Raw genomic sequence first — 19,443 nt, forward strand, 5'->3', positions numbered from 1 at the left:
TTGCAAGATCCAGACAGACATTCTCAGCAGCCTTTACTAGGTACACCCTGTCTCTGGCCAGGAGCACAGCATCCTTATACTTTAGGCCACGGTCCAGAAATTCAAATCCCATTTAATTCAAATCCCATTTCTCAGATCTCACCTTCTTAAACAGTTACTTCATAAATCTATTTTTGTCTTCTGAAGCTCTTGCCTTTGATTGAGCTAGATCCTTGAAGATATAAATGGTTGCATTTTTGTCTTCCCATCCTTCTAAGTCCTCGGAGAGAGTAGGCTATCAATAAATGCTTGCTGAATGCTAGAAGTGCTATGCTACCAAGACGAAAACACCATGAACTCCTCCAAGTTCTTCAGTTTCTTCCTCATGAATCTGCGATGTTGTCTAGATTCCTTTAGGCAGCATCACTTATACCCAAGTGAGTCACCAGGATGAAAGAATCACCTGGTTTGACAAGTCTTGGGAGATTCCCCATCACATCCTAAACATGTCCCTGATCTTTATTATGGTTATCAAAGGAGAAAAGAGCTTTTACCATTTTTTTTCTGGAGCAAGGGGCTCCTTTCATGCTGACTCTTGGTGATCAAAAGGCCCCATAGCCCTAGTGGATCACTGTAGTGCCTTCCCTTTCGAAGTCCAATATCATTTTTCTTCTTTAAGAATCTTTTATTTCTTATTTCTAAGTGTTTACTTGTTTTTCCTTCTTTCCTTTCTCCTTTGTTACTTTGTTCTATTCCCCAATTTCCTCAAATAAGACAAGAGTATTTTATGTCTCTTCAGAACCTTTTACTTCTTGTTTTTCACATTGAACATTTTTATTTTTTAAAAGAAATCCTAAATTCTTCCTAATGGCTTGGTGAGTAGAGAGTCATTCCTAAAGAAGCTTTACCTTTTTTCTACAAGAGAGACTACTTTCCACTTCAAATATAAATAAGTGGTCACTTGGCTATGACAGAAATATAAAAAGCACATGCTGTGCAAATATGGTCTATTTTCCATACCTGCTTAGAAATGAGATTTATATAGCACTTTGAAGTCTACTTAGCACTTTTCTTCACAACAAGCCTATGAATGAGAGAGAAAAATTATGAAAGAAAAAGTATTTTAAAATGTTAAAATTAATCTAGTTTCCAAGTCATTAAGTGCAAAAGTGCAAAATGAAACCATTCTGTTATCACTTCATATCCAGCAAATCATCTGAAGACAAAAGATGGAAACAGTTAATGCTAGAGGGGTTGAAGAAGTCAAGGAGTCAAGCACCACTGGTAGAAAACCTCAGTTGGAAAGCATAGTAGTTATTTGGGGGATGAGAGGGAGAAGCACATACTTCAAAGTAGTTAAAGAAAGAAAGATCCCTTATACAGCATAGTATTTATAGCAGAACATTTTTGTAGCAAGAAATTGTAAAGAAAAGTAGATACCTATTAATTGGGGGATGACTAAACAAATGTTGGCACATGAGCACAAGAGAAGCGATTCCTGTAATACCTGTAAGAAACAAGGAATGTTTGGTGAATCATGGGAAAACTTACCTAAGATGATGCAGAGTGAATTAAAATAGGACCAAGAAAACAATGCACACCATTACAAGAATGCAAAATTTAAAGAGGAAAATAAAGAACATGAGATAATTATAATGAAAGTTTGAACAAATGTACTTCCCTCTAACTATATGGGGAGGATATGGGATAGGATAGTATATGTACTAGAAGACAGGTCATTATGATGATCTGTTTTGCTGAAATGGCCTTTCCCCCCTTTTTAAATATTTCTGTTCCAAGAGATTCATTGGGTAGAAAAGGAAAACATCTGAAAATGAATGTGATGCAATAACATAAGATAGGAATAATAGGATAAAATGTTAAAATGATAATGCCTGTAAGCTACATGAGGGCAAGGACAATTTCTTAGTCTTTGCATCTTTCCCGTCTTTCCCCAGGGGCTGATTCCACTTTGCACATTTTAAGCATCTAGAATTTCACAGTCCTGGAGGTATTCCCCATCCCCATACCACTCTGTAGGCTTGTAAATGGACTTTGATAGGCACTGTTGCTGAAAGCTCTAACAAATCAAACAATGATATTCTATCCAGATTTAGTTGATCTGATTCTCATAATGCCACAGCCTATCACCAACCTCAAATCCAAACTGGAATATATTATGAGGAAAAAATATGCACTTCTCTAGCATAACCTTCAAAAATTTAAGGGAAACAACACTAACAAGATTTAATGTTAGCTAGACTACAAACAATTACAATTAAGTTACTACACTTCATGGGTTTGTAAATATAAAGTGCTTTCATAAGCTATCTCATTTCAAGACAAAACTACATTAGATAGAAGTATAGAATCACAATTTCAGAGTTGGAAATGACCTCAATGATTGTCTAATTCAACCAATTTCAGAGTTGGAAATGACCTCAATGATTGTCTAATTCAATGTATTCATAAAAAAATCCCTACAACACATGGGGCAAATGGCCATCCAGTTTCTGCTTTATTCTAAGACTTACTGATATTTCTATAACCGTGCCTTTCTAAATATACTAGTCTTCACAACACTCAAAATCATCTTAGCAATTGTGATTGTAAATTGTAAAATTACAAAGGGATCTCTGCAGGCCTTTGAAAGAAGTCACAGAAAGCTTCAACAAACACTTGAAATATACATATGCACGTATATACATATATATGCCTGTAAAAGTGCAATTAATGTTGAGAAATAATACAAAACTTTTATCATATTAATTCCTTAGTAAACTGATCATATTAATTTAACTATCAAAGAGCTTGAATTTAAACGAAGGTTAAATAATTCTAGTCCTTTATTTCTAATCTAGACTATTAAAAATGTTTTCATACTAGACTATCTCCAAGCTGCAATTAAAAATAAACCAAGAAAATGTGCTAAAATAAATATACCTAAAAGAATCTGGAACCCCAAGAAACAAACCAACAGCTCCAACTGATGATTTTGGGGCACTCACATCCACAGAAATGATTTGGGGGTTTTTTTTGGTCACAAAACTTAAGCCAAAAGTTCCCCCAAACTCAAGTCTATATACCATGTGCCCTAAATCTCATTCAAAAGTTCACCTTTCTACAGTGTCTGGGGGGAAATGAAGCTCCACCAAATATAATTTTCAGGGATTAAGTTAGTTCTCAGTTGATTGGAATATTTAGGACAAAATCTAGTCCTTTGATGGGTTCATGAATTCAAATGAGATGTGTATGAGATGTGTTTACAATCACCATCCCTATACTCCTTCAAAAGGACAGGGCGACACTAAAAATCCACAAGAAACTGTCGCCGCCAGACTTGGGGCAAGTCTCAGAAACGTAGAAAACAGAGAGATCTAAGTTTTAGTCCCATTTTGCGGATGAGAAAACCAAGCTTCGGGTTAAGCGACTTGCATGAAGAGATGCTCTTCTCGAAACATTACAACCGCGCACGGAGTCTGTGCGGGGAGCGAAGCCCCTGCCCCGCGAGCCTGCGGGCTCCTTGGGCCGGGATCTCCGGGTTGGGGGGCCCTCCCCTAAGGATGGCCAGAGAGCACCTCCCCAGGCTCGGAAACCGAGTTTCCGGAAGGAACGAGCGGCCAGTCACAATAGGCCCCGCAAATATGCGGACAAACGGCCACGCCCGGGAGGCCCCAAAGGTCCCCACGCCCACGGAACGGCCCGGTCACCCGTCCAGGGAGGAGCGCCCATCCGGGAGCGAAGTGCCCACAGAGGGCAAGAGCTGACTCCAGGGAACCAAGTCTCACCAAGCGCCCCAGTCACCGGCTAGGATAACCACGCCCCCAAAGACCGCCCGGTCGGCTAGGGCCAATCCCCGGCCGCCCCCGGGTTCTGGCTCCGCCCCCAGCTCCCAACCTCCCGCCGCACCCTCTTCTCTCAATGCCCCTCCTCCTAGCCTTTCGCGGCTCGGGCCAATCCCCGCCAGCTCACGAGGTCCCAGCCCCGCCCCAAGCCCCCGCTCCCAACGTTCTATTCTCCCCCCGCCCGTCACACACAACGCCCCCCCCAACGTTCTCACGCTCACTCCTCCGCCCCCCCGCCGGCTCAAGCCAATCCCAGGCCGCTCCCGATGTTCCGGCCCCGCCCCCCTCCCAGCGCTCCAGCCCCACAACTATCAGCCTGGCGCCGGCTCCTCGCGGGGTCACCACCACCTGTCCGACCCATTCCCACGTCCCCCTCCAGCCCTCGCGCCAGGCCCCGGCATCTCCTCGTCACCCCCGCCCCGCTCCCCCGGCCCTCAACGTTCCCTCCCTTCCCCGCCCGGACAGTTCCCGGCGTCCGACTCCCGGTCCGAGCCGGCCCGGCCGCTCACCTCTCGGGGGTCTCCACAGAATCAGCCTCTTCCTCCGCCATCCCCGCCCTCCCTTCGCTCGCCCCAGCCTGGCCCGCGCTCCGGGCGTCCCCGAACAAATAACCCAGCCTCGTCCGAGGCCGCACGCCACCATACAAGGAGGCTGACAGGCCGACTGAGGAGGCGCCGCCGCCCGCGGCCGCGAGTCCTTAAGGACGCGCGCCACCGGGGCCCGGCCCCGCACGTGCCCCTGCGTCATCCCGCTCGCGGCGCGCGGCCGAGAGCGACTCTAGGGTTGGCGCGCGTGCGCGGAGGGGGGCGGAGTCGGGCTCCAGCTGGGTTGGGGGGGCGGGGCGCTGGACCGTGTCCTGGAGTAAATCGCGCAGGAAGGTCCTCAGGTCTTTTAGTGTGACCCCCGTGCCTTTTCCGAGGGGGAAACTGAGGCCCGGGGAAGTGGAGCCCAGATCTGGGACAAGCAGAGGAAGGGCAGCGGCCCTTATTTATGATCAGAATGACATGCTAGTAGTGTTCCTGGGCTCCTTATTGTGACCGGCACCCAGGAGGCGAGGAGCCCGGTCAGGTTCTTTTCCGCCCCAAGACCTGCCCCAAGGAACTAAATAAAGCCGTGTCCGAAGGGGCAGGGGGGGGGGGCAGGGGGGGGAGGGGGCAGACGTGGGGGGGCAGTCGGGGGCGGGGAGCAGAGAGAGAGGTGAAGATGAAGGTTCTGGGCTGGGGGGATGGTATGGGAGCGAATATTGTCCTGAGAAATAAATGAGATGGGGGAGGGCAGAGAAGAAGATGAAGTCGGAGGCAAGCCTGAGCACCAGAAGCGGGGCCTTCCTGGGTGTGAATTAGGATGCGCGCGGTAAAGCCGCGGAGGAAGAGCCCGGGCCTGGGTAACCCGGGGGAGGGCCAGAAGCGGGATCGGAGGCTGTGGCGGGAGTCCTGGGCTTCAGGGTTAGATCCGCATCAAGGCACCTGCACAATGCCCTTTGTTCTCTGCTGGGTCTGCATTCTGGAAAGCCCTGAAAGGGGGAAGGGCCCACATGCTTTGCTGGGTCTGCATTTGGAAAAGGTCCTAAAAGGGGGAAGGGCCCACATGTTTCTGCTGGGTCTGTATTCTGGAAAGATCCTAAAAGGGGAAAGGACCCACATGTTTCTGCTGGGTCTGCATTCTGGAAAGATCCTAAAAGGGGGAAGGACCCACATGTTTCTGCTGGGTCTGTATTCTGGAAAGATCCTAAAAGGGGGAAGGGCCCACATGCTTCTGCTGGGTCTGTATTCTGGAAAGTCCTAAAAGGAAAGGAACTTTTTGTGGGTATTCTGGAAAAGATCCTGGGGAAGGCCCCAATGTTTTCTGGGTCTGATTGGAAAAGGTCCTAAAAAAAGGACCCACATGTTTCGCGGGTCTGATTCTGGAAAAGATCCTGGGGGGACCCATGTTTCTGCTGGGGTCTTTCTGGAAAGATCCTGGGGAAGGGACTTTCTGGGTCTTTTGGGAAAAGGTCCTAAGGGGAGGACCCACAGCCTCTGGTCTGTATTTGGAAAAAGGTCCTAAAAGGGGAAGGACCCCATTTTTCTCTTCTCTGGAAAAGATCTAAAGGGAAGGCCCATGTTCTTGGGTCTGTTTTGGAAAGATCCTAAAGGGGAAGGGCCCCATGCTTTGCTGGGTCTGCATTGGAAAAGGTCTAAAGGGAAGGACCCACATTTTCTGGGTCTGCATTCTGGAAAAGATCCTAAAGGGGAAGGGCCCTCTTCTGCTGGGTTTGCATTTGGAAAAATCCCTAAAGGGAAAGCCCACATTTCTGCTGGGTCTCATTTGGAAAAAGGCCAAAGGGGCAGGGCCCTTCGCTTCTGTATTCTGGAAAGACCAAAGGGGAAGGACCCATGTTTCTTGGGGTCTGTATTGGAAAAGGTCTAAAGGGGAGGGATGTTTTGGGTCTGTACTGGAAAAGATCTAAAAGGGGAAACCCACATGTTTCTGCTGGGTCTGTATTCTGGAAAGATCCTAAAAGGGGGAAGGACCCACATGTTTCTGCTGGGTCTGTATTCTGGAAAGATCCTAAAAGGGGGAAGGGCCCACCTTTGGGGTTTGCATTTGGAAAAAGGTCCTAAAAGGGGAAGGGCCCACATGTTTCTGCTGGGTCTTATTTGGAAAGTCCCTAAAGGGGAAGGGCCCCATGCTTCTGCTGGGTCTGCATTTGGAAAAGGTCCTAAAGGGAAGGGCCCCTGCTTCTCGGGTCTTATTCTGGAAAGTCCTAAAAGGGGGCCCAATGCTTCTGGGGTCTGTTTCTGGAAAGATCCCTAAAGGGAAGGGCCCACTCTTCTCTGGTTTATTCTGGAAAACCTAAAAGGAAGGGCCCCAGCTTCTGGGTTGTATTCTGAAAGCTAAAAGGGAAGGGCCCGCTTCTGCGGGTCTATTCTGGAAAGATCCTAAAAGGGGGAAGGACTCACATGTTTCTGCTGGGTCTGTATTCAGAAAAGGTCCTAAAAGGGGGAAAGGACCCACATGTTTCTGCTGGGTCTGTATTCTGGAAAGTCCTAAAAGGGGGAAGGGCCCACATGCTTCTGCTGGGTCTGTATTTGGAAAAGGTCCTAAAAGGGGGAAGGACCCACATGTTTCTGCTGGGTCTGTATTCTGGAAAGATCCTAAAAGGGGGAAGGGCCCACATGCTTCTGCTGGGTCTGTATTCTGGAAAGTCCTAAAAGGGGGAAGGGCCCACATGTTGTGGCAGCCCTTTTTGAAGTGACAAGGAACTGGAAAGTGAGGGGCTGCCCATCAACTGGAGAATGATTGCTATGGAATATTATTATGCTATAAGAAATGATCAGTGGGGTGAATTCCGAGACTGACAGGAACTGATGCCAAGTGAAATGGGCACAACCAGGAAAATATTATATACGGCAAGATTATGAGGTGATCCACTATGATAAACTTAGTTCTTCTCAGCAAGAGAATGGGACTTCTCTTGGTAATCCAAGACAGTAATAATAGCCCTGAGATGCAAAATGCCATCTGCATCCAGAGAGAGAACTGGAGGTTGAATGTAGATTGAAGCATACTATTTTAACCTTTTTGTTTGCTTTTTCTTTCTCGTTTTTCTTTCTGTTTTGTTCTGATTTTCCCTGACAGATGTGGAAATACGTTTAAAAATACTGTACGTGTATAACCTAGGATTGCTTGCTGTCTTGAGAGGGAGGGACAGGCAGGAGTGAGAGGGAGAAAAGGTGTGGAACACAGGGTTTTGCTGGAATGAATGTGAAAACTATCTTTACATATATTTGGAAAAATAGAAGGCCACTGAGTCCAACCCAAGACTCCCCCTCTCTTTTCCTGTTCTTGTAATTTCATCAGCCTGGGATCCCCTGTGGAGACACCTTCTCTGCCAGGACGGCACCAAAGCAGCCGTTAGACCCAGATTTTCGTAAATCAGAAGCCAGCTCCTGGAAGCTCTGTTCCTCTGCCTCTCTCCTCTCAGCCAGAATCCTGGGAAAGCCCTCCAGGCAGGGCCTGCTCCTTCCTGGAGCTACTCCGTCCCACTGGGGTCCGTTTAGTGCCGAGAGTGCTTTATATAAAGTTGCCTCTCTGTGGGTTAGTTTTGCCTGGCAGGGCCCTGGTTCCCCTCCTGGCCCTGGTACTCTCCACGTATGAGGCACTGGGCGGTCACAGGACTTCCCTGGGCCTCCGTCTCATTACCCATGATCTCATGTCTTTCACTCCCCAACCTGATCCTACAAATTCAGCTTCCCTGATGCAAATGAGGGTCAGCAATGACTGGAGCATTGCCCCATCACAAAAGACAAGCTTTTCTTAAAAGGCATGAGAGTGGAGCTGGAGGATTGGGCAGGACTAGAAATGGATGTAGCACAGCCTGAAGGCTTGTGGGTAGGGGGAGAGGAGTAGCAGGTGATTGAACAACATTCCTCCCATAATGGAGTTGTCGGAGGTCAGGCAGGTGATGATGAGGTCATTGTTATTAAGTGCCCGACACCTTTATCAGGAGGGCTACAATTTCTATTTCCTGTTGATGACACATAAGCTCGTACATCTAATCACACAGGTGGATGCCCGAGCAAGGAGACTATTCCAAGGAAGAACTCGTGTGTCATTGTCCATCCTGGCAGCCTTGGTCATCAAACACTTTGCACAAATAAAACCTCATCTTCAGTACTAATTTGAGAGGCAGTGTGGCCGAGAAAAGTCTCCCCAACTGCATACTACAACCAGTTACCTCGTTTTTTTTTTTTAATTTAATATTTTTAGAGACCTTTGAGGTCACTTCCCTCATTTTAGAGATGAGTCAATTGAGCCTCAAAGTAGCTAAGTGACTCTATCTACCATGTTATCCTGCAGCAAAGCCAGGACTGGAACTCACATCCTGACTCCAAATCCCAGACAACCTTTCCCCAGCTCTGTGCTGCCTCCTGTAATTCAGTCAACAGTCATTTGTTAAGTACTTACCTGCGTCAAGCAAGCATTGTACTAAGTACTAGAGATACAGAGAAAGACAAAAGACAATTCCTGCTCTTACAGAGCTTACAGTCTAAAGGAGAAGATGACATGCAAACAACTTTGTACAGACAGATATTTACAGGATAAATGGAGAAAATCAACAATAAAGGATCCAGCATTTTTAATACACATTGTTTTATGAATTATGTTGGGAGAGAAAAATCAGAGCAAATAGGAAAAACCATGGGAGAGATTTTAAAAAAAAAAACAGAAATGAGAAGTGAACATTGCATGTGTTGATTTACATTCTCAGTTCTCTTTCTGGTTGCAGATGGCATTTTCTGTCCAAAGTCTATTGGGATTCCTTTGGATCATGGAACTACTGAGAAAAACCAAGGCTTTCATAGAAAAAGGACCAGCATTAAGGGGATCAGGAAAGGGACTTGAGGGAAGCCAGGAGGCATAATGAAGAGGGAGAGAATTCTAGACATGGGAATAGTGAGTGAAAAATTCCTGGAATCAGGAGCTGGAGTTTCTGAGAGGACTAGCAAGGAGGCCAGTGTCACTGCTGGCAAAGAAAATGGGGTGTGAAATGGAAGACTTGAAAGGTAAAAATGAGTTAGATTACAGGTGGTGTAAAAAAACCAGATAGAGGATTTTTTATTTTATCCTAAAGATAATAGAGAGCTTCTGTAGCTGATTGAATATAGATGGGGATGAGATGGCTGTTTTGGGGCTTTAGGAATACTGATTTCCCAGTTGAGTGGAGGTTGAATGGGAGTGGAAAAAGGCTTGAGACAGGGAGACTAGCCAGCAACTTTGTAATGGGCCAGGCATGAGGAGATAAGGGGGCCAGACAGGCAGGGGCATATGTGAGATATGATAAAGGTTAAAATGGCAGGACCAGGCAACTGATTGGATATGGGACTAAGAAAGCGTAGTTAAGGAAGACAACTATTTCAAGCAGAGTGACTGGGAGAAAGCTGGTACTTTCCATAGTTACAGGGCAGTTAGAAAAGAGGGGAGAATCTGTGCAGCAGCTAATGACCCAAAAAAACAATAATTCTCAAAGACTAGTTTTTTTTCAGCAAGTATTTCCTCCTTCCTACCTCTTGCCAACTCCTTCATTAGTGGAAAAAACAAAAACAGAACCCCAAATCTTTGTAATAGATGCTTGGTCAAGCAAAACAAATCCTCATATTGATCGTGTCTAAAGTGTGTCTCATTTTGCACATTTATTCCTAGGAATATTTCAAAAAAGGCAGCTTTCAAAAAATTTTAAATGGCCCATAGGGCAACCAACTTCAATAAAATGATCCCAAATCATGCAGATGAGACAAAGCTAAGGTCTTAGAATGCAACTAAAATAAATGTAAAACTATATTTTGCCCCAATGTAGGAAACTTTTCTTAACAATAAGAGATGTCCAAAATGAGATGGGCCTTTTCAGCAGGTATGACTTCCCTATCTCTGGAAGTTACCAAACAGTAATTAGCTGACTATTTGCTATATGTTTGAGATAGTCAATGAGCTCATTTATGAAGTGCTTACTCGGTGCCAAGTACTGTGCAAATACAAAGAAGGCCAGGGTGGGTGGAGGAAAAGTGGTAGGTTGGGGGCAGCCCCTCACCCGAACTCTCTCAACATTGGTCCAAGAGTCAGGAGTATGTGAGTTCAAATATGGTTCCAGATACTTGACACTAGCTGTGTGACTCTGGGCAAGTCATTAACTCCAATTGCCTCAAAAAAAAATAAGACCTTATTTATAAAAAGTTACAAGGAGACAATTTTTTCCCAGTCTAAAAAACTTAAGAGCTTGTCAGGAATCTATGACGCTGGGATTGAGGCCTGTCAGGGGCCCACACAAGTGGCAACAGCGGTTGCAGTAACAGCAGTTCCAGGAGCCCTCAATCCAGTGATAGGGGGTCAGACAACTGGGTCAGAAATAGATTATGGGACATTGGGGACAGCTGGCACTCAATGGCAGTTCCATTGGCCATACACAGTTCTGATTACAGTTCCTGGGCAGAGAGGATTGCTTGTTGTCAGTCACAAGGAAGCAGTGGCCTGGTCACACTAGCAAAGCTGAGAGAAACATTAGTGCTTGTGGCTGCAGGGAAGCAGGGACCCTTCCTGGATGATGATCAGAGCACCTACCAGGAGAACAGTGACCATACCTCTCCCAGGATCATACTACCTTGTAAATCTTATGAGCTCCCCAAAACTGAATAAGCAGCACAAAAAAGCTTGATGTTTGGGACACTCCCAGGGAAGCAGAATCCAAGTTCAATGTCAAGAAATGCCTGGGAAAAAATGAGCAAACAGCAAAAAATGAATTTGACAATAAAAAGTTGCTGACTCTGTGTCCATGAAGACCAAGACATACGCAAAAAAAAAAAAAAAAAAAGACAAAAATGTGAAAATAGTTACCAAAAAAGCCTCAAAGAAAAATGCTAATTGGATCCAAACCCAATAAGAATTTCTTAAAGAGTTAAAAAAAATGAATAGTAGATGAAAAATTGGAGAAAGAAATGAGAGTGATATAAGAAAATTATGATAAGAATAAACAAGCTAGTAAAAGAAGCAAAAAAAAAAAAAACAAAAAACAAAAAGAAAAGAAATACAGGAGAAAATAATACCTTAAAAAACAGATGTGGCCAAATGATTAAAAAAAAAAAAGATACCAAAATGCATTAAAGATTAAAAGCAGAGTTGACCAAATAGAAAAGAAGATACTAAAGAAAATAATTCCTTAATGAAGAGAAAAGCAAATGAAGGTGGCCTAGCTGTACCAGATCTAAAACTATATTATAAAGCAGGGGTCATCAAAACCATTTGGTACTGGCTAAGAAATAGAGAAGTTGATCAGTGGAATAGGTTAGGTTCACACAGGACAAAATAGCCAATAACTATAACAATCTGGTATCTGACAAATCCAAAGGCCCCAGCTTTTCAGATAAGAATTCACTATTTGACAAAAACTGCTGGGAAAACTGGAAACCAGTATGGCAGAAAGTAGGCATAGACCCACACCTAACACCGTATACTAAGATAAGGTCTAAATGGGTTCATGATCTAGACATAAAGAATGACATTATGAACAAATTAGAAAAACACAGGATAGTCTACCTCTCAAATTTGTGGAAGAGGAAGGAATTTATGACCAAAGAAGAACTAGAGATCATTATTGATCATAAAATAGATAATTTTGATTATATTAAGTTAAAAAGTTTTTGTACAAACAAAACTAATGCAGACAAGATTAGAAGGGAAGCAATAAATTGGGAAAACATTTTTACATCCAAAGAATCTGAAAAAGGCCTCATTTCTAAAATATATAGAGAATTGACTCAAATTTATAATAGTTCAAGCCATTCTCCAATTAATAAATGGTCAAAGGATAGGGACAATTTTCAGATAAAGAAATTGAAACTATTTGTAGCCACATGAAAAGGTATTCCAAATCACTATTGATCAGAGAAATGCAAATTAAGACAACTCTGAAGTACCACTAAACACCTATCAGATTGGCTAAGATGACAGGAAAAGATAATGACAAAAGTTAGAGGGGTTGTGGGAAAACTGGGACACTGATGCATTGTTGGTGGAACTGTGAACGGATCCAACCATTCTGGAGGACAATTTGGAACTATGCTCAGAACATTATCGAATTGTTCATAGCCTTTGATCCAGCAGTGTTTCTACTGGGCTTGTATCTCAAAGAGATCTTAAAGGAGGGAAAGGGACTCACATGTGCAAAAGTGTTTGTGGCAGCCCTCTTTGTAGTAGCAAGAAACTGGAAACTGAGTGGATGCCCATCATTAGAGAATGCCTGAATAAATTATGGTATATGAATGCTATAGAATACTATTGTTCTATAAAAAACGACCAGCGGCTAGCGGGATGATTTTAGAGAGACCTCCATGAGCTGATGCTAAATGAAATGAGCAAAACCAAGAGATCATCATACACGGCAACAACAATACTATATGATGATCAATTCTGATGGACATGGCCCTCTTTAACAATGAGATGATTCAAACCAGTTCCACTTGTTCAGTGATGAAGAGAGCCATCTACACCCAGAGAGAGGACCGTGGGAACTGAATGTGGAACACAACATACCATACTCATTCTCTCTGTTGTTATTTGCTTGCATTTTGTTTTCTTTCTCAGTTTTTTGTTCTTCCTTCTTGATCCGATTTTTCTTGTGCAGCAAGATAACTGTATAAATATGTATACATATATTGCTAACATGTATTTCAACATATTTAACATGTATTGGACTACCTGCCAGCTAGGGGAGGGGATGGGGAGAAGGAGGGGAAAATTTGTTCTTGCAAAAGTCAGTGTTGGAAAAATTAGCCATGCATATGCTTTGTTAATAAAAAGCTTTAAAAAAAAAAGAAAAGAAAAGAATTCCTTAAAAATTAGAACTGGGTAGTGAAAGCTAATGACTTCATGAAACACCAAAAAACAATAAGATAAAGCCAAAAGAAGGAAATATGAAAATCTCCACACAAAAACAAGTGATTTGAAAAACAGATTGTGGGCAGATAATTTTAAAAATTATTGAACTATCTAAAAGCCACAATCAAAGAAAGAACCTAGGTACCATATTGAAGAAATTATCAAAGAAAACTGCCATGATATTTTACATTGAGAGCAAAAAAGAAATTAAAGGAATTCTCAAATCATGTTCTGAAAGAGATCCCAAAATGAAAATTCTCAAGAATATTATAGTCAAATTCCAGAGTTCTCAGATCAAAGAGCAAAAGATATCAATGAAAAGGAAACTTATGAAGATTGTTGCAACAGTCCAGGTGAGATGTTATGAGAGTATGGGCCAAAGTTGTTTGATTTCTGGCTCAAAGTATTAGAAAATAGACATTCAAATGTCATGGAGCCACAGTCAGGAACACAAAAATTTAGGGGTTTTCACATTGGCAAGGGTTTGTAATAGGATATTCCAGAAGGCAAAGGAGCTGGAATTACAGCCAAGAATAACTTACCCAACAAAACTGAGTATAACCCTTCAGGGAAAAAAAGATCATGTTTAATGAATTAAAGGACTAGATATGACTTTTAAATAGAAGACTCAAGAAAATCATAAAAAGATAAGCCTGAAATATTAATCAATGAAATGATAACAAAAAATGTTAAAAACAAGTTTTTCTGCTAAAGGCCTCATATTTCAAATATATATTGAATATAGAACTGAGTTAAATTTATAAAATAGAGCCATTCACCAACTGATAAAGGTCAGGTAATTTTCAGAAAAAGAAATCAAAGCTACCTATAATCATATGGGAAAAAATGATCCAAATTACTGTTGGATCACCTCACACATTCTGGAGGACAATAATAACTATGCTTAAAGGTTTATAAAACGATTCATATCTCTTGACCCAGAAATACTACTATTAGATCTGTATCTCAAAAAGATCAAAGGAAAAGGGAACAGAGTTATAGGTATAAAATATTTCTAGCAGCTCTTTTTGTGGTGACAATTAAGAATTGAGGGGATGTCCTTCAATTAGGGAATGGCTAAGTAAATTGTGCTATATGATTTGTTTCTATTGTTGTTTGTTTTGTTTCAATGTTTTTGATTTCTCAATAGTATTTTATTTCTCCAAATACATAAAAAGACAGTTTTCAACATTCATCACTAAAAGACTCTCTTCTAAATGTTTTTCTTCCTCCTTCCCTTAACTCTTCCCTCCTCAAGACAGCAAGCCATCTGATATAGACTAAACATCCTTTTAAACGCATTTCCATAGTTGTCATGTTATACAAGAAAAATCATACCAAAAAGGTAAAAAAGCACAAGAAGGGAAAAACAAAAAAAGGTGAAAATACTATCCTTTGGTCCACATTGAGTCACTGTGGTTCTCTCTGGATGCAAATGGCATGTTCCATCCCAAGTCTAATAGAATTGTCTAAGATCACTGCATTGCTGAGAAGAGATAAGTCCATCACAGTTGCTCATCACATCTTGATGTTACTATGAACAATGATCTCCTGGTTCCTCACTTCACTCAGTGTTAGTTAATATAAGTCTCTCCAGGCTTTTCTGAAATCTCTGAAAGCCTGCTCATCATTTCTCACAGAACAAGAATATTCCATTATATTCATATGCCATAATGTATTCAGCCATCCCCCAACTGATGGGTGTTCACTCAATTTCCAGTTCCTGCCACTATAAAAAGAGCTGCTACAAACATTTTTGTACATCCTTTTCCCTCTTTTATGAGCTCCCTGGGATATCAGCCCAGTAGTCCCCAATTGCTCTTCAGAATGGTTGGATCATTTCACAACTTTACCAACAATGCATTGGTGTCCTAGTTTTCCCACATCCTTTTTAACATTTATCAACTTTTCCCATTATCTTAGTCTGGAGGTACAAAGTGGTACCAAAAAGGAAATAGTGCTCCAAAAGGGAATTCAGTCAATGCAGTGTGGCCATCCAAGTCCCAAGCTACTCTGTGCTGGTTCCATCCCTCTTCAGGGCTCAGTTCCCTGGCATTTTGACAAAGGATAGAAAAATTCTCCAAGAATTTTTAGATTTGACTTTACATAGAAAAAGGAAAATTGAGGGAATGTGTAGACAGCATATCTTAAAAGAAAGCCCCTTCTGATATTTTCATCTATATGAAAACTCCTCTTATCTTCATCCATGAGATAGTGTTTTACCTAGCCCTAGGGGTGTGTGGTTGCTAAAGGTAGTTTCTCTAGGCAATTTAACAAACAGTACATTAAGCTCAATCATTTATTAAGTGCCTACTGTGTTCCAGGCACAGTGCTAAGTGCTTTACAAAGATTACCTCATTTTGTCTTCACAACAATCCAGGGACATAGGTACTGCTACAAATAAGGTAACTGAGTAAGAGATTAAATAACTTGTTCAGGGTCACACAGCTAGTAAGTATATGGGGCTGGGCTTGAACTCAAGGCTCTATCCACTGTGCCACCCAGCTGCTCAAGGTGCAGCAGCCCACCCAGTCTGAGATGTATGAGTGCACTTAGCCATCCCTACTTTGAGCTGCCCATTCACTCACTCTAGACATGTGCTCGTGGGACCCCTCCTTATGATCTCATGTGTCTAGCAGTGAGATCTCTGAGTCAAAACAGGCATCTTAATCACTTTGAAAATTTATAATTCCAAATTGCTTTCCAGAATTGTGAGAGAATAATTCATTTGGATCCCTACTCTATTCTAATTAGTATTAATCAGTTTGATATGATTCTGTAGTGTTCTCTATAGTTCTCTGGAGGTCTTGGAGCAGCCTTGGTTTCAGTAGACTAATCACAAAAACAACCAGGTGTTAAAGTTGGAAGTCCAAATTCTTTTATGGTCTCCTTGCTTGGGGCTGAGCAGCTTTCTGGAGAGCTTTCAGACCCACCTTGGTCTCAGTGGGGGAAGCAGGAGGCCAGCCACCATGTGCTATGAGATGAAGTGAATGAATCTGGCTCTGAGTCCCCGGGCTTGTGCTTCAGCCTCCAGCCACCACAAAGGTGGACGATGGAATGAATCTGATTCTCAGTCCCTGCTGGCTGTTGTATACTCTCTTATAATTACATCATCATAGGTGTGAATCTTGTAGAACTATATTAAGTACTAAGTATACGTACTGAACTAGAGAACTATTAATCACCATGCTAAACTAGATAACCATTGTCTTTATCAATTCCACTGAATTAGCACCTTATAAGAATCTTTGTTTTAAGTACAAGAGTTCTGGCCCACAACATGATTCTGTAATGCCGGAGAAACTGAGGCAAGATAGAGATTAGAGAGTTTTTTAATATTTTATTTGAAAGGGAGAGATTAACTGGGACCAAATGGATCCATGGTTTGGTCCCAGGGCTGAATGAGATTATCATCTCCAATAATCCAGCATCCAGCAGCAAATGGAGTTCTCAATGACATATTTATACACAATAGCTAAACAAAAGCAATGGGGTGGAGTCCAAACTCCAGTGAGCAAGAATCTCTGGTTCTGACAGGTTGGGCTATAGGACCATGAATTCTAACAAACTGGGAAGTAAGAAAGTATCTGGCTAGAGACAAAAAGTCTGGACTCCTCCTTTTTGAGTTTAAACATTGACAATTTATAACCTTAGAGCAAGTAGCCCTGAGTTATATCGGTCTTAATGAACCAGAGGAGGGGTTTGCAACTAAGGGTATTGAGGTAGAACAGTTAGGGAAACTGAGGCAGAACAATTAGGGAAACTGAGTCAGGACAATAAAAGAGAATTTTGGCACAATTCCATAGGGGTAGTATTTATAGGTTCTGTATAGTAGGTCTCAGAGCGTGAGATGTAAATTCACTTGCTTAATTTTAAATTCCCTTGCTTAATCATGTTGATGGGGTGAATGGATCCTGTAATCCCTGTGTCTGTCCCTGGCTGTAATCCAGTGTTTGAGGGGGCCCCAGTGAGGAGCAAGCTGATCCTCTAGAATTGTCTTGTACTGACATTATCACGTACAGACAGAGTTACCCAGTACTGATGCCCATGATCACCTTATGCAATTTGGAAGTTAAGCTATAGACAATTCCCAAGGCTATCTTGTATTAACAGAACATTGGGACCTCCAGTAGATGTAAGCAATTAGCATGGTTAGCACACTTTAGGGTCCTTTCTCATCAAAGGTCTAACTTGAAATTGCAAATTCATTAGGAGCTTTACCCACTTGCTAAACATAATCAAGTCTTGACCCTGAGCTGGAAATGGCCCGAGCCTGGGAAGTTATCCCAGAAACTCACCACCTTCATGATTTGTACTTTCCTGACCTATTGGGCATCATCAATAGGAAGGTAACTAGAAGCCCCCACCCTTGTTTTTCCTTGTCATAGTGACCAAGTCCAGCATGATGGAGGTGACTCAGTGAAAAGGAAAGTTCCCCAACCTATTTCTGTACTTCCAGACCATTCTCCTTTGTCCAACACGAGCAAGTGGCCATCTTATGACCACTTAGTCACTGGAGATGCTGCACAATCACCCAACCGAACTGCTCCCCCCAGCCGACATGTCATTTCTAGCTGACGTGTCATTTATTGGCCTCCAAAGTGAGATCTATCAACCAATGGGATCCTGTATTTTGTATAACTTCTTTGGAATGTTCAGATATCAAATCTGATATCACCTTCTAAAATTAAGGCCCTGGAAAAAGGGGCTAGCTCAGATCAGGAGGAAGATCTAGGTCCACTTCATTAGAAGGGACACGGACCCCTTAGTAAAGGGCCACCGGGCTCAGAGGTCTGCCTCAGTCTTATTTGTACAGTGACGATCTCCACAGGTGATAGATCAATTCGCAGCTCTGCACACTGGATGCTAGTGTGCTTGTCTTTGAACGCCACCCTCCAACATTATTTTCATCCTTTGTCATCTTAACTAATGTTCTGGGTAGAAAGTGAGTTTTTTCATTCACATTTCTCTTATTATTAGAGATTTGAGACAGTTTTTCATATAGTTAATAGTTTGTGATTCTTCTTCTGAGACTTTTCTTTCATCGACTTTGATTACTTACCTATGGTGGCATGTTTCATGCTTTCACATATTTGTGTTAGTTCTTTGATGTTAGACCCTTACTGGAGATAGTTGATGCAAAGTTTTTTTTCCCCCAAAAAAACAACGTTTTCTTTACCCTTTCCTTCAAGTGTAATGCCGGAGAAACTGAGGCAAGACGGAGATTAGAGGTTTTAATATTTTAATAGTAGAGAAGTTGGACTAGCAGCTGAACAGGATCCATGTCCAACCCCACAGCTGGCTGAATGGAACTCTTGTCTCAAAGCATCTAGCAACTAGCAAGTGATTACAAAGACTTTTATAGGGCTCCAGCAATCAGGGAAACCAAGGCAACAGGGGGCAGAGCACTGGGTGAGTGGAAATTCTGGGAAGGCCCATAATTTTTTAATTCTGACAGGTTGGGGGTGAAGAAGAAGGATGAAGATGGTCTAGCAGGAAGTCTGGGCCAGGAAAGATGGAGAGTGCCATCTAGGTATTTGAGATAAGCCATCTGAAGTTTTATGACTCTTTGGAATGCCAGAGTAGTCAGTCTGTAGCCCTAATTATCTCAGTCCTAATGTCCAGGAAGGGGGGTGCCACCAGGGAAACTGAAGCATAACACAAGATTTGGATTGGTCAGATTTACAATCCTCCTTATCCATCCATTCCATATGTCAGAAAATGGAGGCTGTCTCCTCCCCTGGGGTGGATCAGTTAATATGTATGAGGTACTTGCAAAAAGCTTGTGCCCTATCATTAACCCTAACTGGTTTGGGTCAATGCGGGCGTGGGTCCTTTATCAGGAATTTTGCTGTTCAGCTGGTTTCTTGACTCACAAGGTGATTGCTTGGAGACATCTTAACAAGATCTTTTGCCCCTCCCTTCATCCTATGGAAGGAATATCTGTGGAAACCCAACTTTTCATACTCCTCACATTAATGATATAGACTAATAATGTCTGTCTCTTCTGGTTCCCATTTAAACATCCTGGTTTCCCCAGGGATTTGTAGGAACTTTATAATTTTCACTAAGAGGAAGTTGGATGTGTACCCTTTCTGACTTAGGCAAATGTGTAGGATGCAAAAAAAAACAATACAATTTGGTAAAGGGTGATCTCCCTTCAGTTTTGGGAAGATCACCTTTCACCAGTGAAAAACCTTTTACTTTG

At 42.6% G+C, this 19,443-nt stretch overlaps 1 protein-coding gene across 2 annotated transcripts in view; it reads right to left on the minus strand.

Annotated features, from left to right (window-relative positions):
* The window catches only part of ABHD5 (abhydrolase domain containing 5), a 28,813-nt gene extending 24,295 nt beyond the window's left edge, over nucleotides 1-4,518 (minus strand). The window contains exon 1 of one of the 2 annotated variants that reach the window (XM_031940457.1): nucleotides 4,334-4,518. In XM_031940457.1, coding sequence (XP_031796317.1) covers nucleotides 4,334-4,374 — 41 coding nt within the window. In that variant the 5' untranslated portion in view covers nucleotides 4,375-4,518. Of the gene's footprint in view, nucleotides 1-1,419; nucleotides 1,749-4,333 lie in introns of those variants that run through there. The other variant, XM_031940458.1, reaches the window with a different exon arrangement.
* Nucleotides 4,519-19,443: the final 14,925 nt, after the last annotated feature.

This window comes from Sarcophilus harrisii, chromosome 5, assembly GCF_902635505.1.
Source record: "Sarcophilus harrisii chromosome 5, mSarHar1.11, whole genome shotgun sequence".
Lineage (NCBI taxonomy): Eukaryota > Metazoa > Chordata > Mammalia > Dasyuromorphia > Dasyuridae > Sarcophilus > Sarcophilus harrisii.